Genomic DNA, 24,771 nt, shown 5'->3' on the forward strand with positions numbered 1-24,771 from the left:
TTGATCTCCGGGTCATGGGCTCGAGCCCTACACCGGAGGTAGAGATTGCTTAAATAAATATATATATATATTTTTAAAAGTGTTCAGTGGGAGCACCTGGGTGGCTCAGTCATTAAGTATCTGCCTTCAGCTCCGGTCATGATCCCAGGGTCCTGGGATCGAACCCCATATCGGGCTCCCTACCTCCATGGGAAGCCTGTTTCTCCCCTCCCACTCCCCCTGCTCGTGTTCCCTGTCTCGAGTGTCTCCCTGTGTCAAATAAATAAATGAAATCTTTACTAAACAAATAAATAAATAAACAAACAAACAGTATTCAGTGAATGCTAGCTATTACAGAAGCCTCTCTTTTCTCAGACCTCCAGGTGAAGGTACAGGACAGTACAATGCAGTGGTACCAGCAGCTGCAGGATGCTTCTAGTCAGTGCGTGTTGGCCTTTGAGGAACTGACCAACAGCAAAGACAGTCAGGTAGGGAGGGCTGTAGATCGGGAACCCTCGGGGCCTGGTAGTTCTGTAAACAGCCTCGTGTCCCAAAGGAATGTCGCTAGCGTGTCACATTCCATAATCCTCCTGGCATCTAATCAGCCCTTCCAAACACCGCCTGCCTCTCCCCGTTCTCTCCCGGCAGGTCAAAAAGATAAAGATGGACCTCCAGAAGGCTGCCACCATCCCAGTGAGCCAAATCTCCGCCATTGCAGGTTGGTCGGAGGAGTTGAGAACGTGGCCCTCCGCTTCACTTTGTTCTGTTTTTTAAGACTCCAGATCTCCTCTGTAAGGCTTCTGTGGGCAGAGTGTTCAGACAGGTGACATTGGATCGGGCATGTATGAGTTAGGTCTTACTCTCCTTTGTTTCTTTTTTAGCACGTAGAAGGTACTTGTTACACCTTGGTTGACTAGCTTTTTATAAGTAAGCTGCACTGTTAACAGTAAATTCTTTAGGAAGGCTCTTACGTGATGTTGAAAATCCCTGCTGAAGACATCGCTCCAGGAACCTAGGATGTGACTCGCCTTCTTTGCTTTTGTCTTGTTAATATTAGCTTGTCCAAGTTCGAAACCTGCCTTCATACTTTAGAAAGTCTTCCTATTCTCTCCGGAGACTGAGCTTTAGAGAGTGAGAACTAGACAGGGGAAAGACCCTTCTTTCTCTCGTTCAGAAACAGTGGTTCGTTTCTCTCGAGCTCTAGATGCGGAAGCCTGCAGCTTACAAGCCGTGTGGCCCAGTGGCTGGCAAGCGTGAACAGTGGAAAAGCTGCTCTGACTTAGCCTGGGTCCCGGTTCCCCTGACTCACTTGTTGCCTAGAATGTGTCCACAAGTTGCAGTTCTTGCCCATGGGAGGGGCTACGACAGAACTTACGGGAGGGGCTACGACAGAACTTACGTATCACTCTGCTGCCTGAAAGTTCTCTCCAGATCAGGGCAAGGTACAAATAAATAAACATGAGTCACTTTCAAGACTTTAAAATGCCGTTTCCTTTGCTCACAGCATCAGTGAGGGCCGGCTTGGTGTGACAGCCGGGCCACCCCCGACTCCTCTCCTCAGGCTCCCCAGTCCGGTTTCATTCTTCACTTCTGAGCAGGTCCGAGTTTTGCTGGTCTGCATTTACTGCACGTTTCCTACGTTCCCTTCATCTGCACCATCATGGTTAAGTCCTTGAAGAGCCAGAGGCAGACACGCTCTGGAGTGAGGGCCCAGCACGTGCTGAGGACGGAGAAGGAGATGGTCTGATTCCTGCCTCTCGAAAGGCAGACATCCATGAGTGGTTAGATTTGGAGCCGAATTTAAATGTCTCCAGTGCTGGTGTGGCATATGGGACGTGGGAGGCCATGCCATGCAGAGGGTTGGGCGCTGACTTTCCTAACTGGAGCAGCACAGAGAAGGGGGCTGATGGGAAATTTTGGTCCTTTGAAACCATCAGGAAAGTAGTACAGAAGTGTGACTTAGCAGGAGTGGGAGCTGCTATTTTGGTATCTCAGTAAGGTTTGAGTAATGAAGACCAATTTAGATCTGCTTAGGCCCCAAAAAAGGCATTTATTCCAAAGCTACAGGGATATTTCTCAGAACCTGCTGGCAGGAATGGGGCTAGGTCTCAGCAGCTAGAAACCTTAGGAACCTTTTTTCTCATCTTCCCTCTGCACATCTCTGATCTTATGAGGTAGACCACTGTTCTTCGGACCACTTGGCAGGTGCAGGGGTCTGGCGTTCGTGAGCACGTGTGTAGCCGGGCCGGCCACTTCCAGGAGGTGACTCAGTCGCTAGCTGATGGACTCAGCTGGTCACTCCTCATCAAACTGTAGCCAGTGTGGGGCTGGGGTGCACAGCCACCACGAGCCCACCTCAGTGTGTCTGAGGATGGAGGGAGGCCGGTCCTGGGGAAGGGGGAGTCACTGAGAGCTGGGAAGGTCCTTTAGAAAGGTTTTCCCGGAGACACAAATGACTCCTCTAGGGATGTCGGCCACAGCCCATGGGATCTGTAGCCATTGCACACCTGTTTCCGCACCATTTCCCGCTCTGTTCGGTCAGTTTCAGAAGGCGTTCATTCCCGAACGAGGAGCTCCTTTGAAATGGTACCACGTTTCATGCGCTTGTACATCCCAGGCAGCACATATTTATTTGCGTGTCATATATTTTTCTGCAAAAGTATTTTTGCTTCAGGTTCTGACCTTGTGGGGGGCTGCACGGCTGGATTTTCGTGGAGGCCTTCTTAATGCAATGATGAGAAGCAGAGTGGTCTGCAGTAGAGTCTTTTAACCGACTTTGTCATACCCAGGCTCAAAGCTGAAGGAGATCTTCGACAAGATCCATAGCCTGCTCTCTGGAAAACCCGTTCAGTGTGGCGGGCGCTCCGTGTCTGTCACCCTGAACCCACAGGGCCTGGACTTCGTGCAGTACAAGCTGGCGGAGAAATTTGTGGTGAGAAACCTTGTTGCCAGAAGTCTGGGGAGAGGCTGGTGCGCAGCCTTTAAGCTTCTCTCCCTAGTAACTAAAGCGGTCCTATCTCTGCTCCCACAGAAACAAGGAGAGGAGGAGGTGGCCTCTCACCACGAGGCAGCATTCCCCATCGCGATCGTGGCGTCCGGAATCTGGGAGCTCCACCCCAGAGTGGGCGACCTCATTCTCGCTCACCTCCACAGGAAGTGCCCCTACTCTGTTCCCTTCTACCCGGCTTTCAAGGAGGGAATGGCGTTGGAAGACTATCAGAGGTGAGGTGGTTTTTCTCCTCACTCTCCTCAGGGTGAATGAAATGCAAATAAAACTGGGGTTTGAAAGTACCTGGGTGGCACAGTTGGTTAAGCATCTGACTCTTGGTTTCAGCTCAGGTCACGAGCTCAGGGTCGTGGGAGGCGGGGCACCAAGTCTGCTTGAGATTCTCTCTCTCACCCTCTGCCCTTCCACTTGCTCATTTGTTCACTGTGTTTCTCTCTCTCTAAAATATAAATGAGGGGCGCCTGGGTGGCTCAGTGGGTTAAGCCTCTGCCTTCAGCTCAGGTCATGATCTCAGGGTCCTGGGATCGAGCCCCCATATCGGGCTCTCGGCGGGGAGCCTGCTTCCCCCTCTCTCTGCCTGCTTATGATCTCTCTTTCTGTCAAATAAATAAATAATCTTAAAAATATATATATATATATATATAAAATAATCCTAAGAGAAAAAAAATGAACTAGGGTTTATTCTCCTTCATTTCACAGTTCTTTATACATACCTGGAATGTTCTATCAGAGAATCCAATGTCTTTCATACAGACTGGCTGCTTTGGGATTTTGTGGATTCGGGTGCAATAATTAGTATAGAAGAACACTGAGTCCAGGATCCAGGGGCTTTAGAATTGTGCCCTGCTTCATCATTTAATGATTTGCAAAATGTACAATCACTTAAGCTCTGTGAGCATCATTTTCCTTATTTGCAAACGGGAGTAATGATATCCATCAGTCCTGTGACTTTGGGGCGCCTGGCTGGCTCCGTTGGTAGAGCGTGTGACTCTGGATCTTGGGGTTGTGAGCCCAAGCCCCATGTCGGTGCAGAGATTGCTTAAAAATTGTTTTAAAAAAATCCTGTGAGTTTGCCTTGTGGGACTTATGTAATACATAGATATGATTGCCCATATGCATGCTTTGTAAACAAAGTATTATTCAGAGATAATGATATGTAGTAAGAATAATGCTAAAAAGGGGCGCCTGGCTGGCTCAGTCTGGAGAGCATATAACTCTTGATCTTGGGCTTGTGAGTTTGAGCCCTCTGTTGGGCCTAGAGCTTACTTTACTTATTTTTTTTTTTAAGATTTTATTTATTTATTTGTCAGAGAGAGAGAGAGGGAGAGAGAGCAAGCACAGGCAGACAGAATGGCAGGCAGAGGCAGAGGGAGAAGCAGGCTCCCTGATGAGCAAGGAGCCCGATGTGGGACTCGATCCCAGGACGCCCGGATCATGACCTGAGCCGAAGGCAGCTGCTTAACCAACTGAGCCACCCAGGCATCCCTAGAGCTTACTTTAAAAAAAGAAAAAATAGAGGCGTGTGGTTGGCTCAGTTGTAGATTATGTAGCTATTCAATCAAGAGATGGAGAGCTCATCTGGGCACGAAGCCTACTTTAAAAGACTAATATTGGGCGGCACCTGGGTGGCTCAGTGGGTTAAAGCCTCTGCCTTCAGCTCAGGTCATGATCGCAGGGTCCTGGGATCAAGCCCTGCATCGGGCTCTCTGCTTGGCAGGAAGCCTGCTTCCTCCTCTCTCTCTCTCTGCCTGCCTCTCTGCCTGCTTGTGATCTCTGTCAAATAAATAAATAAAATCTTAAAAAAAAAAAAAAAAGACTAATATTGGGACCCCTGGGTGGCTCAGTCAATTAAGCATCTTCCTTCCACTTGGGTCATGATCCTGGGGTCCTGGGATTGGGCCCCGTGTCGGGCTCTCTGCTCAGCAGGGAGTCTAATGTCTCCCTCCCGCTGCCTCTCCCCTTGCTTGTGCTCTCTCGCTCTATCTCTCCAATAAATGAAATGTTTAAAAAGAATAAAATAAAAAAATAAAAGACTACTACTGCTAATAATAATAATGCTAAATGGTACAGTACTAGATTGTTCCTTTTAGCCCTAAAAAGCCAGTGATTTGTCAGCCTCGCCTTGGCCTTACTACGTTGAATGTTTTCTTCCCACGCAGGATGCTCGGCTACCAAGTGAAGGACTCCAAAGTGGAACAGCAGGACAACTTTCTGAAGCGCATGTCTGGGATGATCCGACTCTACGCCGCTATCATCCAGCTCCGGTGGCCGTACGGGAGCCGGCAGGAGGTAGTGGAGACGGCCTGCTCTCCCAGTGAGAGGTCAGACCGTATTTGTGTATCTTGTCCCCCGGGCCTGTTGCCCTTCTTGCTGCAGGGGCGGCCTCATTACACGAGAACTTCGTGTGTATCGCGGCTCCCTTGGTGTGTTTAGAAGTTTAGAAGATTCTATGAGAAGAGGAGTGCTCTAAATGATGCAGTATCAGGTGTTGTTGTTGTTGTTATTTAAGTAAGTTCTACGCCCAGCATGAGGCTTGATCTCATGACCCTGAGATCCAGAGTCACGTACTCTATCGACTGAGCCAGCTAGGTGCCCCAGTTCAGTGTCATTTTAGACCTGGTTGGTGCCTCATGTCACAGATGAGCAGATGGGGTCTCAGCGAACTTTAGGGACACACACTGCCAGTGACAAAGCCACAGCTGGGGTGCAAGGCTTTGACCTGCTAGCGCAGTGCTTTACTCCAAGGATACAGATTAGAGACAGGGAGAAGTGAAGTACTTGGGGACCTAAAGAGAAGGGATCGTAAGTGGATCAAATCCAAGTTTTTACCGTGTACCTGCTGAGTCCCCTTCTGTGCTAAAGGTACCAAGAATAATAAGTAAAATGTCTGTACAGGTAACTGTTGGGATCCCTGAAACCAGAGCTGCCACATGGGGATTAGGGGTTCCTGTAACGAATGGGTGGGTTCCAAGGTGTTGGCACATTTGAAAACAGAATTTGTTCATCTTGTGTTGTTTCTGCCCTGTGGCATGTGCTTGATTTTGATGATCTGGGGGTCCATGTCACTTAGTAATGGCTGGAAGGTAACCTTGGGGGTTTAGATCTCAGGATACAATGAGATCAAATCATGACCAAGTGTCTCCCCTCCCAGATTCATCCTCATGGTTTAAATCATGGCTGGCGCTGGTTGGCACAAATCTTAAATATGGAACCCCTGTCAGATGTGACAGCCACCCTCCTCTTTGACTTCCTGGAGGTACGTAATGCAGTCACCACACGAGAGAGACAGTGGTTGAAGCAGCCTTCAGTCACTACGAGACCTGCATTGGTAAACATTACGAAACAAGGTGATGGTCAGCAGCATTAGGACCCAGTGTCACTCTCACGCATTTTCCCCAAGGGCTAAAGACAAACCTAGCTTTCGGGTTTTCTTCCCCTTGTGCTTCCTTTTTTTTTTTTTTTTTTTAAGATTTTATTTATTTATTTGATAGAGATCACAAGTAGTCAGAGAGGCAGGCAGAGAGAGAAGAAGGAAAGCAGGGTCCCCGCCTAGCAGAGAGCCCGATGCGGGGCTCGATCCCAGGACCCCAGGATCATGACCTGAGCTGAAGGTAGAGGCTTTAACCCACTGAGCCACCCAGGCGCCCCTCCCCTTGTGCTTTCTTTCTCTGTGTGCTTGTCTTCTTATTATAAAGAAGAAAACATCTGTACATCCCGGCGTAAGCAGAAAAGGACATTTGTTTTTGGGATAGAGAATTGACTCCCAGAACCAAGGGTAGAATGTACAGTCAACTGTCATGTGGGCCTAGAACCAGGAACTAGAAGGTTACCAGGTACCAAGAGTCTCCCTGGGGCTAGTGGTCCTTCCTGTGCTCTCCCTGCAGGCTGCCTCAGTCTTGCTACGCAGGCCAGCTTTCTCTAGTTCTCTGTGCACAGTGGAGATGATGTCCATCCTGGGCTATAGCCCTCTGCCTCAGTGTGGCCACCCAGTGTAGTGCAGCTGTCATCCCCTGTTTGTGATCTCTCATTCCTGGGAAAACAAGTCTGATCAGCTAGCTTGGGTCAGGTCTCTCCTTCATCCAGAAGGTTCTTTACAGTCCTGTCTGCCCATGAGGGGCCACCACTATAGGATGAGGGTAAGGGTTTCTGTGGAAAGGAGACATATCTTTTTTTTTTTTTTTTTTTTTAATAAAGATTTTACTTATTTATTTGTCAGAGAGAGAGAGGGAGAGAGCGAACACAGGTAGACAGAATGGCAGGCAGAGGCAGAGGGAGAAGCAGGCTCCCTGACGAGCAAGGAGCCCGATGCGGGACTCGATCCCAGGACGCCGGGATCATGACCCGAGCCGAAGGCAGCTGCCCAACCAACTGAGCCACCCAGGCGTCCCGAAAGGAGACATATCTTAAAGGTTAAAGACTTGGAGCACATTCCATAACAGATGTGGGCTGTCGAGCCAAGAATACCAAATGCTTCCGTTCACCTTAGAGTTCCTGAAGTCACACGACATGAGCAGAGATCATGAGTAAATTTGAGAACATGGTAACGTTCTGTATGTTCTGCTTACTACGGCTGGGAGGAGTGCCATGCCTTCAGAAAGCTTTCCATTCAGTAGACTCAAAGAAGAATAAGTAAGTTGGATTCACATTTTCCAGTTTGCTAAAATACCTGGCTTCTTGGCTGTCTGGTGTAATAGAGGTGTTATCGTATACAGAGAAATGCTTCAGAACAAGGTTAGATCTTTCCATTTATTCCCTTGCAGAGCTAGCTAAGTGGCACTGAAATTCTTGGTAGGAGTAAAAGGCAAAGGGTTGGTGTGCTGTATGGGACTTGCGTGAGCATGAGTTTGCATTCTCTGCTCTGACGGCACCTGTCTTTCCCTGTAGGTGTGTGGGAATGCCCTCATGAAGCAGTACCAGGTACAGTTCTGGAAGATGATACTTCTCATCAAAGAAGACTACTTCCCCAGGTATGTGGTGCATTGAGTAGACAGCGTGGTATTCAGTGGGTAAAACACGTGGTGTCAGAGGCCCCTGCGCACTGTGACTTGCTGGTTTTGACTCTAGAAGCACCTGTAGTACGTGTGACATCGTCTCTTCTCCTTCTCCTCTTTGATATTTGAATAAATGCTTTCGAACTGTAATGAGAGTCTTTTAAATTTTTTTTCTTTAATATTTTATTTATTTGACATAGAGACACAGTGAGAGAGGGAACACAAGCAGGGGGAGTGGGAGAGGGAGAAGCAGGCTTACCGCTGAGCAGGGAGGCCCATGTGGGGCTTGATCCCAGGAGCCTGGGACCATGACCCGAGCTGAAGGCAGATGCTCAACAACTAAGCCACCCAGGTGCCCGAGTCTTTTAAATATGGTTGGCTAAATGAAAAGATGAATTAAGATCCGGGATTCAGATACCTGATGTTTCTTTTACTCTGGTTTTTTCCAAACTTCCCAGCTAATCTGGGACGGTGATTACATGCAGGCATGCATTAACCCAGAGAATCCAACTTCCTTAATAAATCAGTTTCTGCAGCTGTTTGCTTGATGCTCTCATGGCATTCGCCTTTAGGTGCCCTTCTCATTCCTCTCAGCACCCTGGCATTTCAGCTGGGGGAGAGGCCTTGGTAGTACCCATCCTGCCTGATTGCAAAGACCTTGGAAAGGAATGTCCTCTCTTCTCCTTTATCCCCTGGTTTGAAAAGAAGCCTGAGACCCTTTGGGAGAATGACAGCATCCTTAGTCCAGAAGCCGTCTCTCCGAGTCACTCGATCTACCCCTCCCTCTAGATCAGCAGTGTCCCAAACTCCTCTCCCAGAAGGGAGTGGGAATCACAGCTGTGATCAGTGTATCTTCTTCCTCTCACTGTAGGATTGAAGCCATCACAAGCTCAGGACAGATGGGTTCCTTCATACGCCTCAAGCAGTTCTTAGAGGTAAGATGGCCTTAGACCAACACATTCTGAGCTTCTGTTGCCCTTGAGGGCGCCCATGTCTCTCATGGACCTCTAGGCTCTCGGATTGCAGTCTTCCTCTTGATTATTTTATTTTAGTCATCTCTATACTGTACATGGGGCTCAGACTCAGCCCCGAGATCAGGAGTCACCTGCTCTTGTGACTGAACTAGCTAGTCGCCCCCTCCTTGGTGTTTTTGAACTCTGCTTTTTGGTCCGTGATTCCCCCTTCACCTTAAGGGGCGGCATTTCATCATCTTCTCATGTGCCGCTGTCCATGCTGCCTGAGGGGAAGCTGCCTTAGGGATGAATCCAATGTCCCAAGTGAGTCTGGCGTCACTAATACATTTCTTGCTCGCTGGCTGAGGCTTCTTCCTCAGTCTCCATTCGGGGGAACTGGGAAATTTGCTCCCTCTTTTCCGTGAGAACAAACCACACTTTTGGCCGGTCTCCTTCCGTTTCCTCCCGTTTGCTGGAAACCAGAGGTTCAGTGTGACCAACAGCCTGGAAGCCTGTGGTAGGTCTGCCGGGACGGCCCCCTGACTTGCACTTTCCTGTAGCCTGAGTGGGCAGAAGGCAGGTGAGAAGGATGAGGCAGGGCTGTGGGGGACAGGGCGGCGCAGTGGAACCGGCAGCCTGGCCTTGGTCCCCTGCTGCGGTTCACACGGAGGCAGAAGCCTCCTGCCTGGCGTTGGTCTCACTCCTCCTGCTGCTGACCACTGTTCGGACGACTTAAGCTTGCTGTCCCTCAAAGCTTCTTCCAAATGCTCGATGTCGGGAGGAGCGTACCCAGAAAATCACTGTTTTCTCCATCTCTCCCCGACCAGAAATGTTTGCAGCGCAAGGAGATTCCTGTCCCCAAGGGCTTTCTGACTTCCTCCTTCTGGCGTTCCTGATGGCCCTCCGTCGCCTGCTCACCATCACCGTTTTGTTTGAGAGGGACAATAATAAAGCAACTGAAAACAGCTGTATTTGGGAGAAGTCATGTCAGATTTAGAAATCCACCAATATATTTGTACCTGGTGCTTCAGAGAGGAGACTTTTCAGGGTTCCCTAAATCTCGGGGGTCTCTTCAAAGGCTGAAGGCTCTTTAAGGGGTCCTCATGGTAGAGTAAATGGCATTAGCATTTCTCATTTCTGAAGTGTGGGGAGGAGCAGTTTAGTACGTGGTCTAATCGTTCATCCCCTTTGTGTCTGGTGTCTTTTTCAGGAAGGACGTAGTCCCTTCACCATTTCCCTCTGAGCAGAAATGAGCCCGCCCCTTCCACTGCACCCTTCCCTGCCCCTAAGTCCCGCTGTTCCTGGTCAGAGTATGGTTAATGGTCGAGGCCCACATTCTCGCAGGCAGCTCCCGGTGTGGTGGTTGTGCCGTTCTCAGCCTGTGAAGTCGTTATAAATTCAGAGGAAATGCCTGTAGACGAAGATTAAGTCCCAAATTGTATCAAATAGTTAGCATCTGGGACTAGGACCATTGATACATGTTATGTTGAAAAGAACACACTGTTGGTCCTTTTAATTCGGAGTTTGGACCCTGGATGGCTAGGGATGCATGAATCAAGGATGGTGGGGGGGGGTGGCGGCGGCGGCGGTGTTTGTTTTTGAATTTGGATGAAGACAAGCCGGGATGGGCTTGCAACATTACACCTGAGCCCAGCATCTACGAGCAATGACTCGGGGCTTAAATAAAATAAAGGTGTTTGAGAGAACTTGGGAACTGCTTTAGAATTGTTGACATGTCCTGTGTAAAGAGCGATAATAGATTCGCCTGACTAAAGCCACTACAGAAATTCAGAGCTTGGCTGTTCAGAAAAGAATTGAGGTTTGTTTCAGGAGAGACTCACCGTCTTCTGTACAACACGCAGCAGCTGTGGACCTACTCTGTACTACATGTCGTCTGCGGGGAGGTATTCTGGGGGGCAGGGGGATCCCCTGGTACTCTTGAGTGGCTTGAAGTGACACATTCTGTGAATCATCGGCTCTGGTGCCAAAAAAAAACAAGGAATAAAGCTTGATTTTTAAAAACCCATTGCCAGTATCTAGTTGGTTGATATGACTGCTTTCCTATAGCTTGACCTGTGTACATCACTGGCCTAGCTCTAGTGTTTCTCTGTATTTTGTCTTCTTGACCTTCACCTTGGGAAATTGTTGTTTTTCAGTCACTTCTTTTCTGGAATTACGTACCAGTAACTGACCTTGTTTTATCTAGCAGGAATGGAAAAGTACCAAAGTCTTTTCATGTGGATGCAACAGCATAACTCTGGGGAAGGTGTCAGGAGACTTGGTGCAATTCACTTCTAGGTTTTGTGGCCTTGGGTGGGTCATTCACCTCCTCTGAGCCTCAGTTTCCCCTCCCCCTGCAAAAACACAAGAATTGGGTTAGCTGGGAGCATAGTAGTTTTCAGGGCTCTGTAGCAGTGTCAGAGGGCAGAGCCTCCCAGTGGGGGTGTCAGGGCACAGACCCTGTTAAGCCTGCAGAACCTGCAATGGCTTCGCCCCCCCCCCCACAAGGCCAGTTGCCGTTTGCCCTTCCTCCCTTCCCTGTGCTTTACAGATGCCATCGTTTTCTGTGTATTGTGACCAGAAACAGGTTGGGAAGCCCTGACTTCAGGATGTTGAGTGGATGGGGCCCAGCCCTACAGTCAGGGTCGACAAATGGAGGCTTTGTGCACATTTTTAAAAGGCATCCCAAAAAAAAAAAAAAAAAGGCATCCCTTCCTTCAGAATACTACTGCCATCTGCTGGGACGGAACCGTGAAAATCTGCGATCACCTGAGGTGCACGGGGCCTGCTAGAGGTAGAAGCTTACATTCTGCCCAGCTGTACATGGGGCGCTAAGGGAACCCCAGGATCTTCTCTGCCACAGGGATTTTGCTCTCTATGCTGTGTATATAGATTATGGTTCTATCTAAGATTATATATGGGAATGTTTCTCCAAAAATGAAATGTGAAAAAATCACTGGGCAAAATGATCTCTGAGGTCTATTCCACTTTGAATCTCTCTGTACCACTCCATAGGAAACACCTCTCCTGATGTTTGAATGTTCTTTCTCTAGTCGTGTTTAACAGTCTTGCACACGTCACTTGATGCTTAGAATTCCTAATAGGTTCTCGATGGTAAACCAAGAAAGGAGAGCATTGGGGAAGCCAAGTTTTTGATACTCACTGATAGTGTCGCCTTGAAAGGGAACGATTGCTGGCCGATAGATTCACCCTGATGGCTAGCAGCATCAGATTGCTTAAAGTGGAATACTGAGGCCGGCATCCGGTTTTTAAATTCAAGCACTCACTTGCCTACTTGTTTCCTTTCAAGCTTGACCTCATTTCTCAGGCTGAGTACCCATATTTTTGTCCTGTCGTTGTCCTCCATCATTTTAAAGCAAATCTGATATGATGAGTTGAAAATTCCAACAGGAGAGAAACTCAGCACATCCCTTGGATAGAAGAATGGTTCTGGAGAGTTCCTTCCCCTACTCCTCAAGCTTCCTGTGATGAAAGCAGTGACGTAACTAGGTTTGGCTATCATCTGTCTCAGTGCCAGGACAGGCAGGGGAGCCGCAGTGCCTCACACAGATCCCTTAATCAGGCCTGGCCTCTCACTTCCCCTTTCTCTGTCCCACCAAATGAGTTCCTGACACTAGATTTCCCGTGGACTACAGAAAGCAGGTGAGAGCAGTGGTAAATTTACAATAACACGTATGATAAAGAAATTTAGGGGCACCTGACTGGCTCAGTCAGTCAGGTATGTCATTTGATCTCAGGGTCATGAGTTCAAGCCCCGCATTCAGTGTGGAGCCTACTTAAGAAAGAAACACTTATTCTCTAGCTTATAGCTGGGCTTCATTTAAAAGAAAAAAATACAAATTTAAACAGATGATGCATTCAGGAAACATTTTTCTTTCGGCTTCTTCAGAATGTTTACACTAAACGTAGTACATGACTGAATTGGAACCTATACCAGAAAAAAAATCTTTTTGTATGTTTGTTTTATAAAGAATATTGGGACAATTGGTAAAATTTGAATAATATCTATAAGTTAGATAATAGTATTTTTTTAAAAGATTTTATTTATTTATAAATGAATATAGATCACAAGTAGGCAGAGAGGCAGGCAGAGAGAGACAGAAGGAAACAGGCTTCCCACTGAGCAGAGAGCCCGATGCAGGACTCGATTCCAGGACCCTGAGATCATGACCTGAGCCAAAGGCAGAGACTTTAACCCACTGAGCCACCCAAGCGCCCCTTTTTTGTTTTTTTGTTTTTTTTTTTTTGAGAGAGGGTAAGGGAGAAGGCACAGAGGAAGAGAGAATCCCAAGCAGGTTCTGCTCTCACAGACCCTGAGATCGCCACCTGAAGGGAAATCGAGAGTTGGTTCCTTAACCGCTTAACCGCCTGAGCCACCAGGTGCCCCAGCATTTTTTTTTTAAGGAGGAAATGTTTATTTATTTAATTTTTCAAAGTAATCTCTGCACCCAACATGGGGCTCAAACTCATGACCCTGATGCCCGCTTCGCTGACTGAGCCAGCCAGGCACCCCTGCTTTGTTACTAACTGTGGTAAAATATACGTCACTCAAAAGTTACCATTTCAGCCATTTGTAAGTGTATGGCCCTGTGGCATTAACTGCATGCCCACTGTGCAGCCATCACCGTCCGCGTCCAGAACAGTTTCCTCTTGCACAACTGAAACCCTGTCCCCGTTAAACACTCACTGCCCATCCTCCTCTCGGTCCAGCCCCTGGCAAGCTCTGCTCTACTTTCTGTCTCTGTAAACTTGACTCTTCTGGGGATCTCACCGTGCAGTCTTTGTACTTTTGTGTCTGGCGTACTTCACCTAGCATCACAGCCTCGGGGGGCATCCAGTCGCTGTGTTCCTTGCCAGCTGTGACACTGCAAAATGTCATCTGGGAAGAAGTACAACCCACTTGCCAGGGTAACTGCTCAATCCGCTCCTTTGTGGGGAGGAAAAGTACAAGAGCTTGCTGCTTGCTCACTGCTGTGCACGTGGGGTGGAGGAGGGAGAGAGGAAGGGAAGCGGGAGGAAGTGGGAGTTTCTCCGGGGAGAGCCAGCGATTAATTTTCCGTGGCTGGAACAGGTGCAAACATCATTACATTTTGTGTATTTCCAATCAGTTGACTCTTGGACTTGAAAAGGCATTGGGACTACCTGGATGCCTAAGTTTGGGGTACTTATCAAACCTTCAGATAAAGGGGGGCAGAATAGAACAGCAGTCCTAACCCCTGCTGTTCAGGAGGATATTAGGAACCGGGAGCTGATTGCTATACTGTCCTGTGCTTTTTTTTTCCCCTGAGTTTTTCTCCAAAACAAAGAGGGCCATTATCTGCTTTGTCATCTCTCTCTACACCTAGCAGAGCGTTTGTTTGTTCTGCATACAGTGAAATTGGTGAGAGGTGAGGTAAGCACACAACAGAACACGTGAAGAAGGGCTTTCTCGGTGTCTCATTTCTAGTGCCAAGTGCAGGATGGGGTGGGTGAGTGGGAGGTGTAGAGGGCCAGAGATAATGGGTTTTGGCCTTGTCTCAGATCAGACAAAGGATCGATGGGTAAGACTCAGTTTCTGTACCAATACCAAAGCTCTCACATCTGTTTTGCTTCTGGTAAAAGTGACAAAACCCCCATTTCACCAGGAGGCCGGCCGTAGTGATTTAAAAGAAAGATCTTCCCTTTTTACAGCCCCTGCCCAGGCCCTTGAGACCCATTCCTTGCTGGAGCAGAAGGTCTTGGAAATTTTGGAGAGCTAGGACTGTGTAAGCCATTTTGTACGCAGAGCTGAATATATGATTAAACATTTTGCTGCTCCCCGGTGCAGAAGAGGCAGAGGCTGTCGATGCCATCAACTGTTCGAGAAACGCACACCCCAGGGAGGAGTTACTCAGTCCTGTTTTCTCTGTATAGAAGATTGCAGGAAATGCCTCTTAGCTGCTACGTTTTTCCTCCAGATTCTACAAAGCTGCTTCTGGGGTGTGGCCATTCCTTTTCTTTTCTCTGCACTGTGATGAGTTGAGGGAATAGGAGAATTTTTCCTTGGAAAGGGCAGCTTAGAAACCAGATTGCAGATCCCAGGCACAGGGAAAGAAGGCCAAACTGCAGAGGACCAGGAAGCTCAGGGCTGGGCCTGGGCCCAAGTTCTGGTGCAGTGCCCAGGGCTGCTTAGTAACCAGGAGGCTGAGGCCTTCCGAGCTGCAGAGATCCTGGTTTGCCTGACTGCACAGGAATGATTTGGGTGTTACTCCCAATGGCTGCGGCCCAGCTGTCGCAGAAGTGGGGGTGGGGAGAAAGGGCTTCCCAACGGAGGGCTTTGGGCTACACTACAGAGTTCAGAGCCAGACCCTTAAACTGCTAAGACTGTAAGGAACAGAAACTCCAGAAATCCTCACCACCACCCCCCATCACCCACCATTGCAGTGCCTCCCTTTCCTAGGGGAAGGCAGCGCAACATGACTGTTTAAGAGAAGGTTCTGACTGCTTGGATCTAAATCTTAGCTTTTCTTCTTCTTCTTCTTTTTTAATCCGAGCTTTTCTTCTTGCTAACTGCCTAACCTAGGGCGAGAGACCTATCTTCCATGTCAGAGTGCTCATTTCTAAAATGGGGAACTAATACCTACCCTGTAAAATGATTACCCAGATTTAAAAAAAAGAAAAGAAAAAGAAAAAGTAACACATGAAATGCTTAGCACAGCGCCTGGTACATAAGGAAAGTTCAATTAATTGTGGGCTGAAGAACTTTCATGTCTTGTTTATAAAATAAGATTAATGCATCCTATTCTACCGGCGACCTGTCAGAAAGCTTTTGCTATAAGAATGTAAGAAATTATTAACTCCCCAAATCCCAAATGACAGACTTCAGCTCCAAATTAGTCTTTATTTTCGGGGATCGGATTTGGCCTTTTCTTACCACCACCTCAAACCCGGAGCTCCAAATCATTCTCGGTTTCTAGACCTCAGCCCCCACCAGAGTAGGCTGACTTTGGGTCCCGGCCGCAGCCATCTCCTAGGGAAAGAGGCAGGAGGAAGAAAAGTCTGGGGGTGATCTCACCCTTTGGGACTGGGCGTTTTACAGACAAGGGTGCGTAGCATCCCCGGCCAGACTGCAGCGACGGCCCCTGCCCCGCCCTTCGCTGCAGTCCTGGCAGGACTCCCAGGGGCGGAGGGGCGGAGGGGCGGGGTGGGGTGCAGAAGATTCTCTGCAGGGCGGGGTGGGGCAGGATTGGAGGATCCGAGGTGCGGGGGAGGGCGGGGCAGCTGCCGCATCTCCCGCCGCCCGCGCGGAGGCAGTGACTCCACTGCACCATCGCCCCCCGCCCCTGGAGCGCGCCCTCCTTTCCCATCCTCCCGCCGCGCTCCCGGGACTCGGCTTTTCCCCTGCAGCGGAACTTCGGCTCCTTCCGGAAGCCCTCGGCCCTTTCCGTCGTGAGATCGGGAAGCGAGCCGGCGGGAGCTCCGCCCCCTTAGCTCTGCCGGCGCTCGCCCCCGCCCCTCGCGCCGCGCCCCGGCGCTTCCCCCGCGCTCGCGCCCGCCCGCCGCCGGAACGCGCGTGGCCGCCTATAAAAGAGGCGAGCCGCGCGCGTCGCCGCCACTACCCGCTGCGGAGCGAACGGCGAGGCGGGAGGTCGCGGAGGCGCGTCGGTCCCTCAGCAACCCCCATCCCGGCGCACCCACCGCTTTCATCCCGCAGGAGCCGGTGAGACTGGGAGCTGGGGGGAGGGAGCAGGGCCCGAGGGCCGCCGACCCCTGGGCGGGGAGCGGGGCAGCCCCTGGGGCGGGGCGGCGCGAGCGCGCGGACAGGTGAGCCCGGCCGACCTCGCAGCTGCCTCCGACGGGCGGGGACCTGGCAGGCGGGCCGCGACCGGCCGGGGGGAGCGTGGGCTGCCGAGGAGCCGCCCGGCCCAGCCTGGGCGCCGGCCGCTGGAATGTCATTGACTGGGCGGAGGTGGTGGGGGGAGGCGAGGCCAGCGGGTCGGTCCCTCTCCCCCACCCCCAAGCCTGGCTGCGACCCCGCCCTGCCCCATCCGGCTGCGGCGGGTGGGGCGGGGGCCCCTGGCGGGATCCTCACCATCCCCCTTCCTGCGGAGCGCTCCCCCAGCGCCCCCGATCGCCTGCCTCGGCAGGGAGCGACTTCTTCTGCAGCTCCTCTTCTGCAGTCCCCACAGCAGTGCCGCCCCAACCCTTGAGGGAGGAAGAGCCGAGAGCATAGAGGAAAAGGGCTCTTTGACCTTAATTTCATCCACTGTGGCGATTCTTGGCCTTCTCTCTAGACGCAGAAAGGTCTGAGACTGGCCATCTCCTTTTCCTTCCTCGTAATAAACATTTCTTTCCTACCCAGTTGTGATTTGCTTGTAAATAACAGGTAGATGCGGCGTTTCTTTGTATTGAGACTCAAATCCAATAACTTAATAGCTTACGAGTTATTCCCCTCTCCCCCCCCACCCGAGATGGGGGTCTTTCGATTCGAGGACATTATATTATTTGTCAAAAATTCTACAGCCACGCCAGTGTTGAATGATAGAGCAGCCTTTTGTTTGTAAGCTAGTCCTGCAAATTGGACAAGATGCTTCCTAAAGAAAATTGCCTTTAAGAGTCTCTTTGATGCATTGGGACAGAATATTCTAAATAAGGGGCTTGTTAAGGTTAAGGGTTGCATATGTTTTAAATTAAAAGCCTGAATAGCCCAGAATGCTGGCTTGAGATGATTGAATTGCCCCAACACTTTTGTCAAATCTCTTTTATATAATAGATTCTAAAATAGGTAAGCCCTTTGTTCTGTCTTCATCACGGCATTTTAGAAAAACTTAACCATCATGGCTGTTAGGGAAGAATAGAAGAGAGACCATCTGAAGTATCTTAATAATATGTGGAGAAATTGCGGAGTCATAGCAATTGGACCTAAGTAAAACGGAATGTATCAAAGATGGAAGGGTGAGGGCGTCTTGCAGCCAGGAAACAGAAAATCTTAAGAAGAGCGGTGGGAATCCTGAGCTGTCTGAAGCTATTGAGCCAAGGTTCCACCTCCTAAACTGTCTTTTCCCTTTTGTTGCAGCTAATGTCTTAGATTTTCAAAGGTCGAATTGAAGTCAAAAGTTTAAAAATGTGCTGTAGGGGGGAAAAAATGTGCTGCAGTAAGGGCCTCTGCAGGAAATTAACAGAAAGTCTTTTTTAGTAACTGGGCCAATAATGACTCACTGGGACCCTCAAAGTGTGTTAGCTGTTATCTAGGGACCTCCACGGAGAGACGAGACTCGAAAGGAGGATTTGCCCTGTGCCGGACAGGTGTGAAGCAGTTCTTAGAGTAATCCATCAATTGGTAACGTCTTGGGGTATGCTTTTGGTCTTGGCCGTGGGTTTTGTAGCAAACTAGCATTTGGAGAAATCGGATATGTCTCAGGTTCTAATATGAGCTTGTCAAATAATCTGATGGATGGGTTTAGGCGACGAGAGCAGGTTTTGTTTTGTTTTAAGATTTTATTTATTTATTTATTTGAGAGAGAGAAAGAGCATGAAAGGAGTGAGGTCAGCGGGAGAAGCAGACTCCCCTCCGAGCAGGGAGCCTATGTGGGACTCATCTGATCCCTGGGGACTCCAGGATCATGACCCGAGCCCAAGGCAGTCGCTCAACCACCTAAGCCACCCAGGCGACCCGAGAGCAGGTTTTTAAATCCCATCCTTCTTTTGGTTCCCTGGGTCAGTATTTGCTCTGTTTTTCCTTACCTGCCCTCATCCCAAAGGGAGGGGCCGACAGCAGATGCTGAGCAGCGTGTCCGGTGCGGTCCACAGCCCTGTCACTGCTGAAGCTGCACGAAGGCTAGCGGGCAGGAGGCTGGCCTCGTAATCAATCCTCCATGGGCTATGCAAGGACTCCGCTAGCTATGTGGTCTGGGCTGCCGCAGCTGTGGTCAGACTAGGTAGCAGACGGCACTGCCCTTGTGGCTAGTGCTGACTCCGGGAATGCCGGAATGCTGAGAAGGGAATGCAGAGGAGGAGTGCAGAGCTGATCGCTTTTGGGGCCGAGGCCCTGGCGGGGGAGCAGCTGTATTATTAATTCCCTTCTACTTTTTTTTTTTAAAGATTTTATTTATTTATTTGACAGACAGAGATCACAAGTAGGCAGAGAGAGAGAGAGGAGGAAACAGGCTCCCTGCTGAGCAGAGAGCCCGATGTGGGGCTCGATCCCAGGACCCTGGGATCATGACCTGAGCTGAAGGCAGAGGCTTTAACCCACTGAGCCACCCAGGCGCCCCCTCTTCCACCTTTTTTGCATATTCCTCTTGTATGGGTTTTGAATAAGAAGTAGTATTTTAGTAAGGACATGTACCAGTAAAGGAGGCCCAAGTCAGATCTCTATAGCTTTGAGTTCTTTCTTGCTTCTCATGGGTCTCTCTATGTTATTTTATGACTGAATGGAAGGGGATTTAGGAATTGGCTAGTCCTGGGAGTCTCAATTTATTGGGCGGTGGTCTGGGGCGGGCATATTTAGTGTTAGAAAGCATATTCAGTATTCTTCATCTGGAAAGTGGGGAAACGGAGGCCCAGAGGGGGTGTAACTTGGCTGAGGCCGCACATCTAGATCAACAGGAACTGCTAAGGGACCAGACAGAGAACTTGGGTTCTCTTTCCACATTTTAAATCCCTGGTGGGGTTCAGAAGCTCTACAGAACAAGAAAGGCACGGGGAGAACACCAGGAATGTGGTTTTTTATTTGTATTTCGTATATTCCTAATGGTCTGTTTTCTTCATTTTGACATTATTTTGTTCAGTTTGCCCTTAGAAGCTTGTTATCTCGCTCTTCCCCCTCCCCCTTTAGACTCCACATTCCTCCGTCATGTTGTCATCGTTTCGTAAACGCAGAGTCCAGGTATTTGACCAGCATGCAGGAAGCGGGTTGCCTTTTTGGTTTTGCCTGGCTTGCCGTGAAGACACATTTGTGGCAGAGGTTGAATGATCTAAAGAGAGGGGGAGAAAACTCTGCCTGCATGACCTTTGTGTTAAGCCAATTGGTTCGGGTTGGGGTTTTTCTCCATTGTTTTTTTTGGTGTTCCGTGAACAGAAGTCTTAGTACATTGACTAAAATTTCCAAAGCCTCCTGCTGTTTGCCTTCCTCTCTTTCAGGCATGAATACATTAATTTCTTCTCACCCTACTGGTGTTTGCATGTAATGTTTGCCGATTTTTTAATTGATGGTTACTTGGTTCTTAAGAACCAAGGGACTAAACAGATTATCTTAGCTATTTGGAAAAAAATAATCTGAAAATGTGTCGTAAAAGTAGTATTTTTAAATTTGACAAATACCATAAACTTGGGTTTGTTTCCTGTTCCCACCGACTTATTTTTTTCTGCCACAGGCCTTGTAATGAAATGGAGCTTGCGTTTTCTTGGCGAAAAAAAAGCTCACTGTATATATTTCATTTTGTACAGTTTTTGAATGTTTGCTGAATTGGGCCTTTTTGAAAAAGAAAAATGCTTAAAGTTAATGTCTCAATATCCCATAAGGAGAAATACAAACTTTGCGAATTTCTAGTGATTATGGGTGATAAATCCAAGGCGAGCCCTTTTATAAATCAGAGTGGTGAATTGCCTGAAATGAGGTTTATAAAAATGGGCCACATTTTAACCTTTCCCTGTTTTGTGATTGTCAGAAACAATATTTTGCACTTAAATACCTCTCATCTGAATTTTACAGGTTAAGAGGTAAGTCACAGCAAGATAGTATTTGGGAAGCCTTCAGAAGTAAGTTTTCTCAACGTTGCTCTGCGTTTCTGGATTTTGATGCAATGCAGTATGAACCGTTTGCGTTCTTAAAGCTAAGTCCCTGCTCACCTCTGCGGAAACGGGCCCATGAGGTGGAGTGCGTTAATCAGTCTGAAGGCTGACATGCAGATCCACAGAAGCAAAACTAGTTTTTATTCATGGTTGAAACTCTTCATTTTGGTACCGTTTACCTCGCTACTTGCCATCCGCTGTGCGGCTGAAATCTGTAGCTAGGCTGGTTAGGGGCTCATTAGCTGACATGGGACTCGGCTGCCGCAACATGTTAATGGGCGCTGAAGGGTTCTTCCGTGGTTTGTTCTCCGGAGAAGCCCGTCCACATGGTGGCTGTAGTTCCGCTTGGCACATGTAAAATTCGGTCACGGGTTGGCTTTCGGAGCCAGGGGGAAAAACCTGCGTTGTCAGTCCTGCACCTTGGAGCTCTGACTAAGCAACCACAGTAAATCCGAGGGATGGTTTTTCTGACCTTTTGCTTTGGGCGATGTGAATGAATTTTCCCATAGAGCCCAGTCATCTGTTCACCCCCTTAGTCCCCCCAAATCCCTTTGCTTGCAGAAGAGTGTATCTGGTGAAATTGGAGTTCATGGTGTAGTTTTCCAGATGCCTCTTACATCCAGCACGTTCCGTGGCAGAACCGGGGCTTTGTCTCCGTGGCTCCTTCATGCTCACCACCAGTGGCTTCTCTGCTGGGGTTCCATGGGGAAGTTGTGCTGAATTCCTCCGTCCTCCCAAGATCTGCGGGACAGTGCCCTCAACTACTCACTGCAGGTGCCAGGTTCGGTGTGTGGGAGGCATCTGACCTTTGGTCTGAGAATAACTTCCATCAGCGGTCTTTTCTGTTGCCTAACTCGGAGTCCGTCTGTCCGGGTCTCGCCCGCCCTCCACAGACGGACGGATGCCCGTGCATAGCCGGGCGGATAGCTTCTGTAGGTGAGGCCGAAGCATTTAAAAATTCCCTCAGTACCAAGAACTAGCTCAGACAGCTGTCTCTTGGCATTGACAAGAAGACAGTTTTTAATTAGTGCCTAGGCTTTTCTGTACGAATCCATTTTCAGTTGATAACACGTGTGAATTTGTGTCAGATATGAGGAGTCATTCTCGGGCGTGTTACATCTTTGGATTAAACTAGAACTTTCTACCCAAGGTTCATATCTTTAGACCCCTCTCTTTCTTCCCAGAGATCTGGCAGTATCGTAAGAATGCTGACAAGGTCTTTTTATATATTACAATAGAGGACATAGTTGTAATTCCTGTTTTATCCCCCGAGATCAATTCATACTCCTTGCTGAATGACGCGGCTAACATTCCGACTGCTGCACTGCAGCATTTAAAAATAAGCCTGCGTCGTCGGTCTTCGCGAAAAATGTTAGCAAAAATACGACTTTTTTCTTCGGGTATCTTCCATGGGAAGCTGCCCTTGAACATACAGAGAATATATTTAGCGCTTCATTTGCCCTCTATTTTCCGTGGACAGGGACCTGATTGGCAAAATCAGAGTTGAGGGACTCCTTCGAGATAAGCAGTCGTCTGCCATCCTAGGAAGTTGGTCCCTCTGTGGGTTTTTAGGCAGTTAGTAAAATAGATAGGCCAGTGTGGTTGGAGATTTTTTTTTTTTTAAGATTTTATTTATTTCTTTGACAGACAGATCACAAGTAGACAGAGAGGCAGGCAGAGAGAGAGGGGGAAGCAGGCTCCCTGCCGAGCAGAGAGCCCGATTTGGGGAAGGCAGAGGCTTTAACCCACTGAGCCACCAGGCACCCCTGGAGATTGTTTTTTAATGCCACATTTCCCAAAGTCTTCCTTTCTAGCTCTCAAAAGGTGTTAATCCCATTAAGGTTGGGAACAGCCTGGAACATTATCACTGGAGCCCACTTATCAGTCAGCCGCATATTTCAGGCCAGGGATGGAGTTCTTGCAGCCTGTGGCCTCTGTCCTGGGGGGGGCGGGGGGGGGGGGGAGTGTTGCACACACAAGCGGAGGCCAAGAAATTCCACTAACTCCCTCACGGAGTTTTGGGTGAGAGGCTAACACATCTTCCGTTGGCAGCATTTCTTGGTGATAGGAATATTTTTCCTATTTTTAATATAATCAATGGAAATGACCCATTTCGGAGCAAGGAAACTGGAGTGTCTAAAGATGAACTTAGAGACAACTCCCTCTCAGGTTGAGGGGTGGGGAACTCTTATTAATGCATCATTTCAGGCTCCTGTAACCATGCAAATGAGGATCCTGCAGGCCCACAGCAGTGGGAGAGCTTTGATGACTTTCAGATGCCCAGCTCCCCAGGGACAGCCAGTGATGGCTTGGCAGAGCTCCCACCTACTGACGTCAGCTGATCTGCAGGAAAGAAAAGTCCATTATTGCCTGACCAAAGCACTTGGTATAGAATTGACTCGTTCTACTTCACTGGGGTGACAAAGAGGACCTTTTAGGTTGGTTAATTTCAGCAGGGCCTCGCTGGACTGTCTCCCTGGATTGGTAGAGTCAAATCCGCAAGCGGGACCCACGCAGGGGGACTTGCTAAGGCGGTGCCCTTGCCACATTATGTTAGAGATTCTTGGCTTCATCACAAAGGGCCTGCTCCCCAATGTGATTTCTTCGAAATTTCCGTGGCAGCTAAAGGATTTTAGAAATGCAGTGAATCCTGTGTGCGAAGAAGCAGGACAGATGCCCTAAGCGTTAATCTAAGGATGCAGACTTTTTTTTTTTTTTAAGATTTTATTTATTTATTTGACAGACAGAGGTCACAAGTAGGCAGAGAGGCAGGCAGAGAGAGAGGAAGGGAAGCAGGCTCCCAGAACCCTGGGATCATGACCTGAGCCAAAGGCAGAGGCTTTAACTCACTGAGCCACCCAGGCGCCCCAGGACTCAGACATCTTGCAGGAACTCACGTGCACTGTGGTGGTTTCATACATACCTACACCTTCCATGGCACATTTCGTTGCCAGAAAATTCTGTGAGGGAGCAAATTAGGCACAATTTCCTGCTGCTTTTTCATCTGAAACTGTTTCCCAAGAGATTAGAACAAAGGAAGTATGTAATTTCTTAACCCTGATTGTTTGCTAACTTAAGACTCATTCTTACAAAAGCAAAATCAATTTTTATTTCTTGATTTAAAAAAAAAAAATTTTTTTTAAGTTTTTATTCACATCATCTCTATACCCAGTGTGGGACTCGAACTCACAATCCTGAGAGTCACATGCTGCACCGGCTGAGCCAGCCAGGTGCCCAATTTTTATTTTTTTGAATAATTAATATATCTTCCTTCCCCTTTCTTCCATCCAAAGTGGTGATGGGAAAAATAACAGTGAAAGGAAGGAATAAGCAAACAGCCACCAATAAAGGGTATGCTGGGGCACCTGGGCGTCTGTCTTCGGCTCAGGTCATGACCCCGGGGTCCTGGGTTCGAGTCCTACATTGGGCTCCCTGCTCTGGGGCGGGAAGCCTGCTTCTCCCTCTCCCACTCCTCCTGCTTGTGTTCCCTCTCTCGCTGTGTCTCTCTCTATCAAATAAATAAATACAATCTCTAAAAAATAAAAATAGAGTATGGCAGCTGCAGTCATGGGCAGAATCGTTGCTTCTGGGAACCAGAGGGTCCCGGCTCACCCCAGGTAGACTCTGTGACTTGGTTATTGGATGACCTTGTGTCCCCTGCCTACTTAATAATGAAGTGGCAGCAGTTTCTCTGTTTCCAAGTTCCGAATGTAACTGACTCTAATGTGTGCCGAGTTCTGTGGTCAGAGAGGAAGAGGAAGATAAGGTCTTTTTTACATAGTCCCTTAGGAACTCTAAATTTACTAAAGAACCACAAAGACGGCAGGGAGAAAACCTGGCAGAGTGTGACGGTCCTCTGAAGAGCATGGGGACAGTGAAGACTTCTGATTGAGGACTGTAGAGAGGACAAGGACAAGGTAGTTGCTCTAGACTTGGAGGGCTTTGTGTGGTATTTGGCGCTGGAGCTGCGAGTGGGAGAGAACAGTCCTGCCCAAGGGGACTTCCTGAGCTGGGAAATGGGCCCTGCTAGGGCCTGTAACTTGGAGTTGGCGTGGGAGTTCGATAAGAG

The 24,771-nt window shown here is 48.8% G+C and overlaps 2 protein-coding genes across 8 annotated transcripts in view; both read left to right on the plus strand.

The window, feature by feature from the left end:
- LOC111145835 (GLE1, RNA export mediator) overlaps positions 1-10,956 on the plus strand; it is a 28,064-nt gene extending 17,108 nt beyond the window's left edge. For 2 of the 4 annotated variants that reach the window (XM_022501096.1, XM_022501099.1), the window contains 9 exons: positions 355-467; positions 628-697; positions 2,769-2,911; positions 3,011-3,201; positions 5,146-5,275; positions 6,138-6,242; positions 7,871-7,953; positions 8,849-8,912; positions 9,758-10,956. In XM_022501096.1, the coding sequence (XP_022356804.1) occupies positions 355-467; positions 628-697; positions 2,769-2,911; positions 3,011-3,201; positions 5,146-5,275; positions 6,138-6,242; positions 7,871-7,953; positions 8,849-8,912; positions 9,758-9,826 (968 nt within the window). In that variant the 3' untranslated portion in view covers positions 9,827-10,956. Of the gene's footprint in view, positions 1-354; positions 468-627; positions 698-2,768; positions 2,912-3,010; positions 3,202-5,145; positions 5,472-6,137; positions 6,243-7,870; positions 7,954-8,848; positions 8,913-9,103 lie in introns of those variants that run through there. The other 2 variants (XM_022501097.1, XR_002640500.1) reach the window with 2 other exon arrangements.
- A 5,570-nt stretch (positions 10,957-16,526) lies between these two features.
- The window catches only part of LOC111145705 (spectrin alpha, non-erythrocytic 1), a 60,207-nt gene continuing 51,962 nt past the window's right edge, over positions 16,527-24,771 (plus strand). For all 4 annotated transcript variants that reach the window (XM_022500833.1, XM_022500834.1, XM_022500835.1 and 1 more), the window contains exon 1: positions 16,527-16,629. The gene's annotated coding sequence lies outside the window, so the exon portion shown is untranslated. The remainder of the gene's footprint in view (positions 16,630-24,771) is intronic.

Source organism: Enhydra lutris, unplaced genomic scaffold (genome assembly GCF_002288905.1).
Source record: "Enhydra lutris kenyoni isolate GAN:26980312 unplaced genomic scaffold, ASM228890v2 scaffoldscaffold13, whole genome shotgun sequence".
NCBI classification, from domain to species: Eukaryota; Metazoa; Chordata; class Mammalia; order Carnivora; family Mustelidae; genus Enhydra; species Enhydra lutris.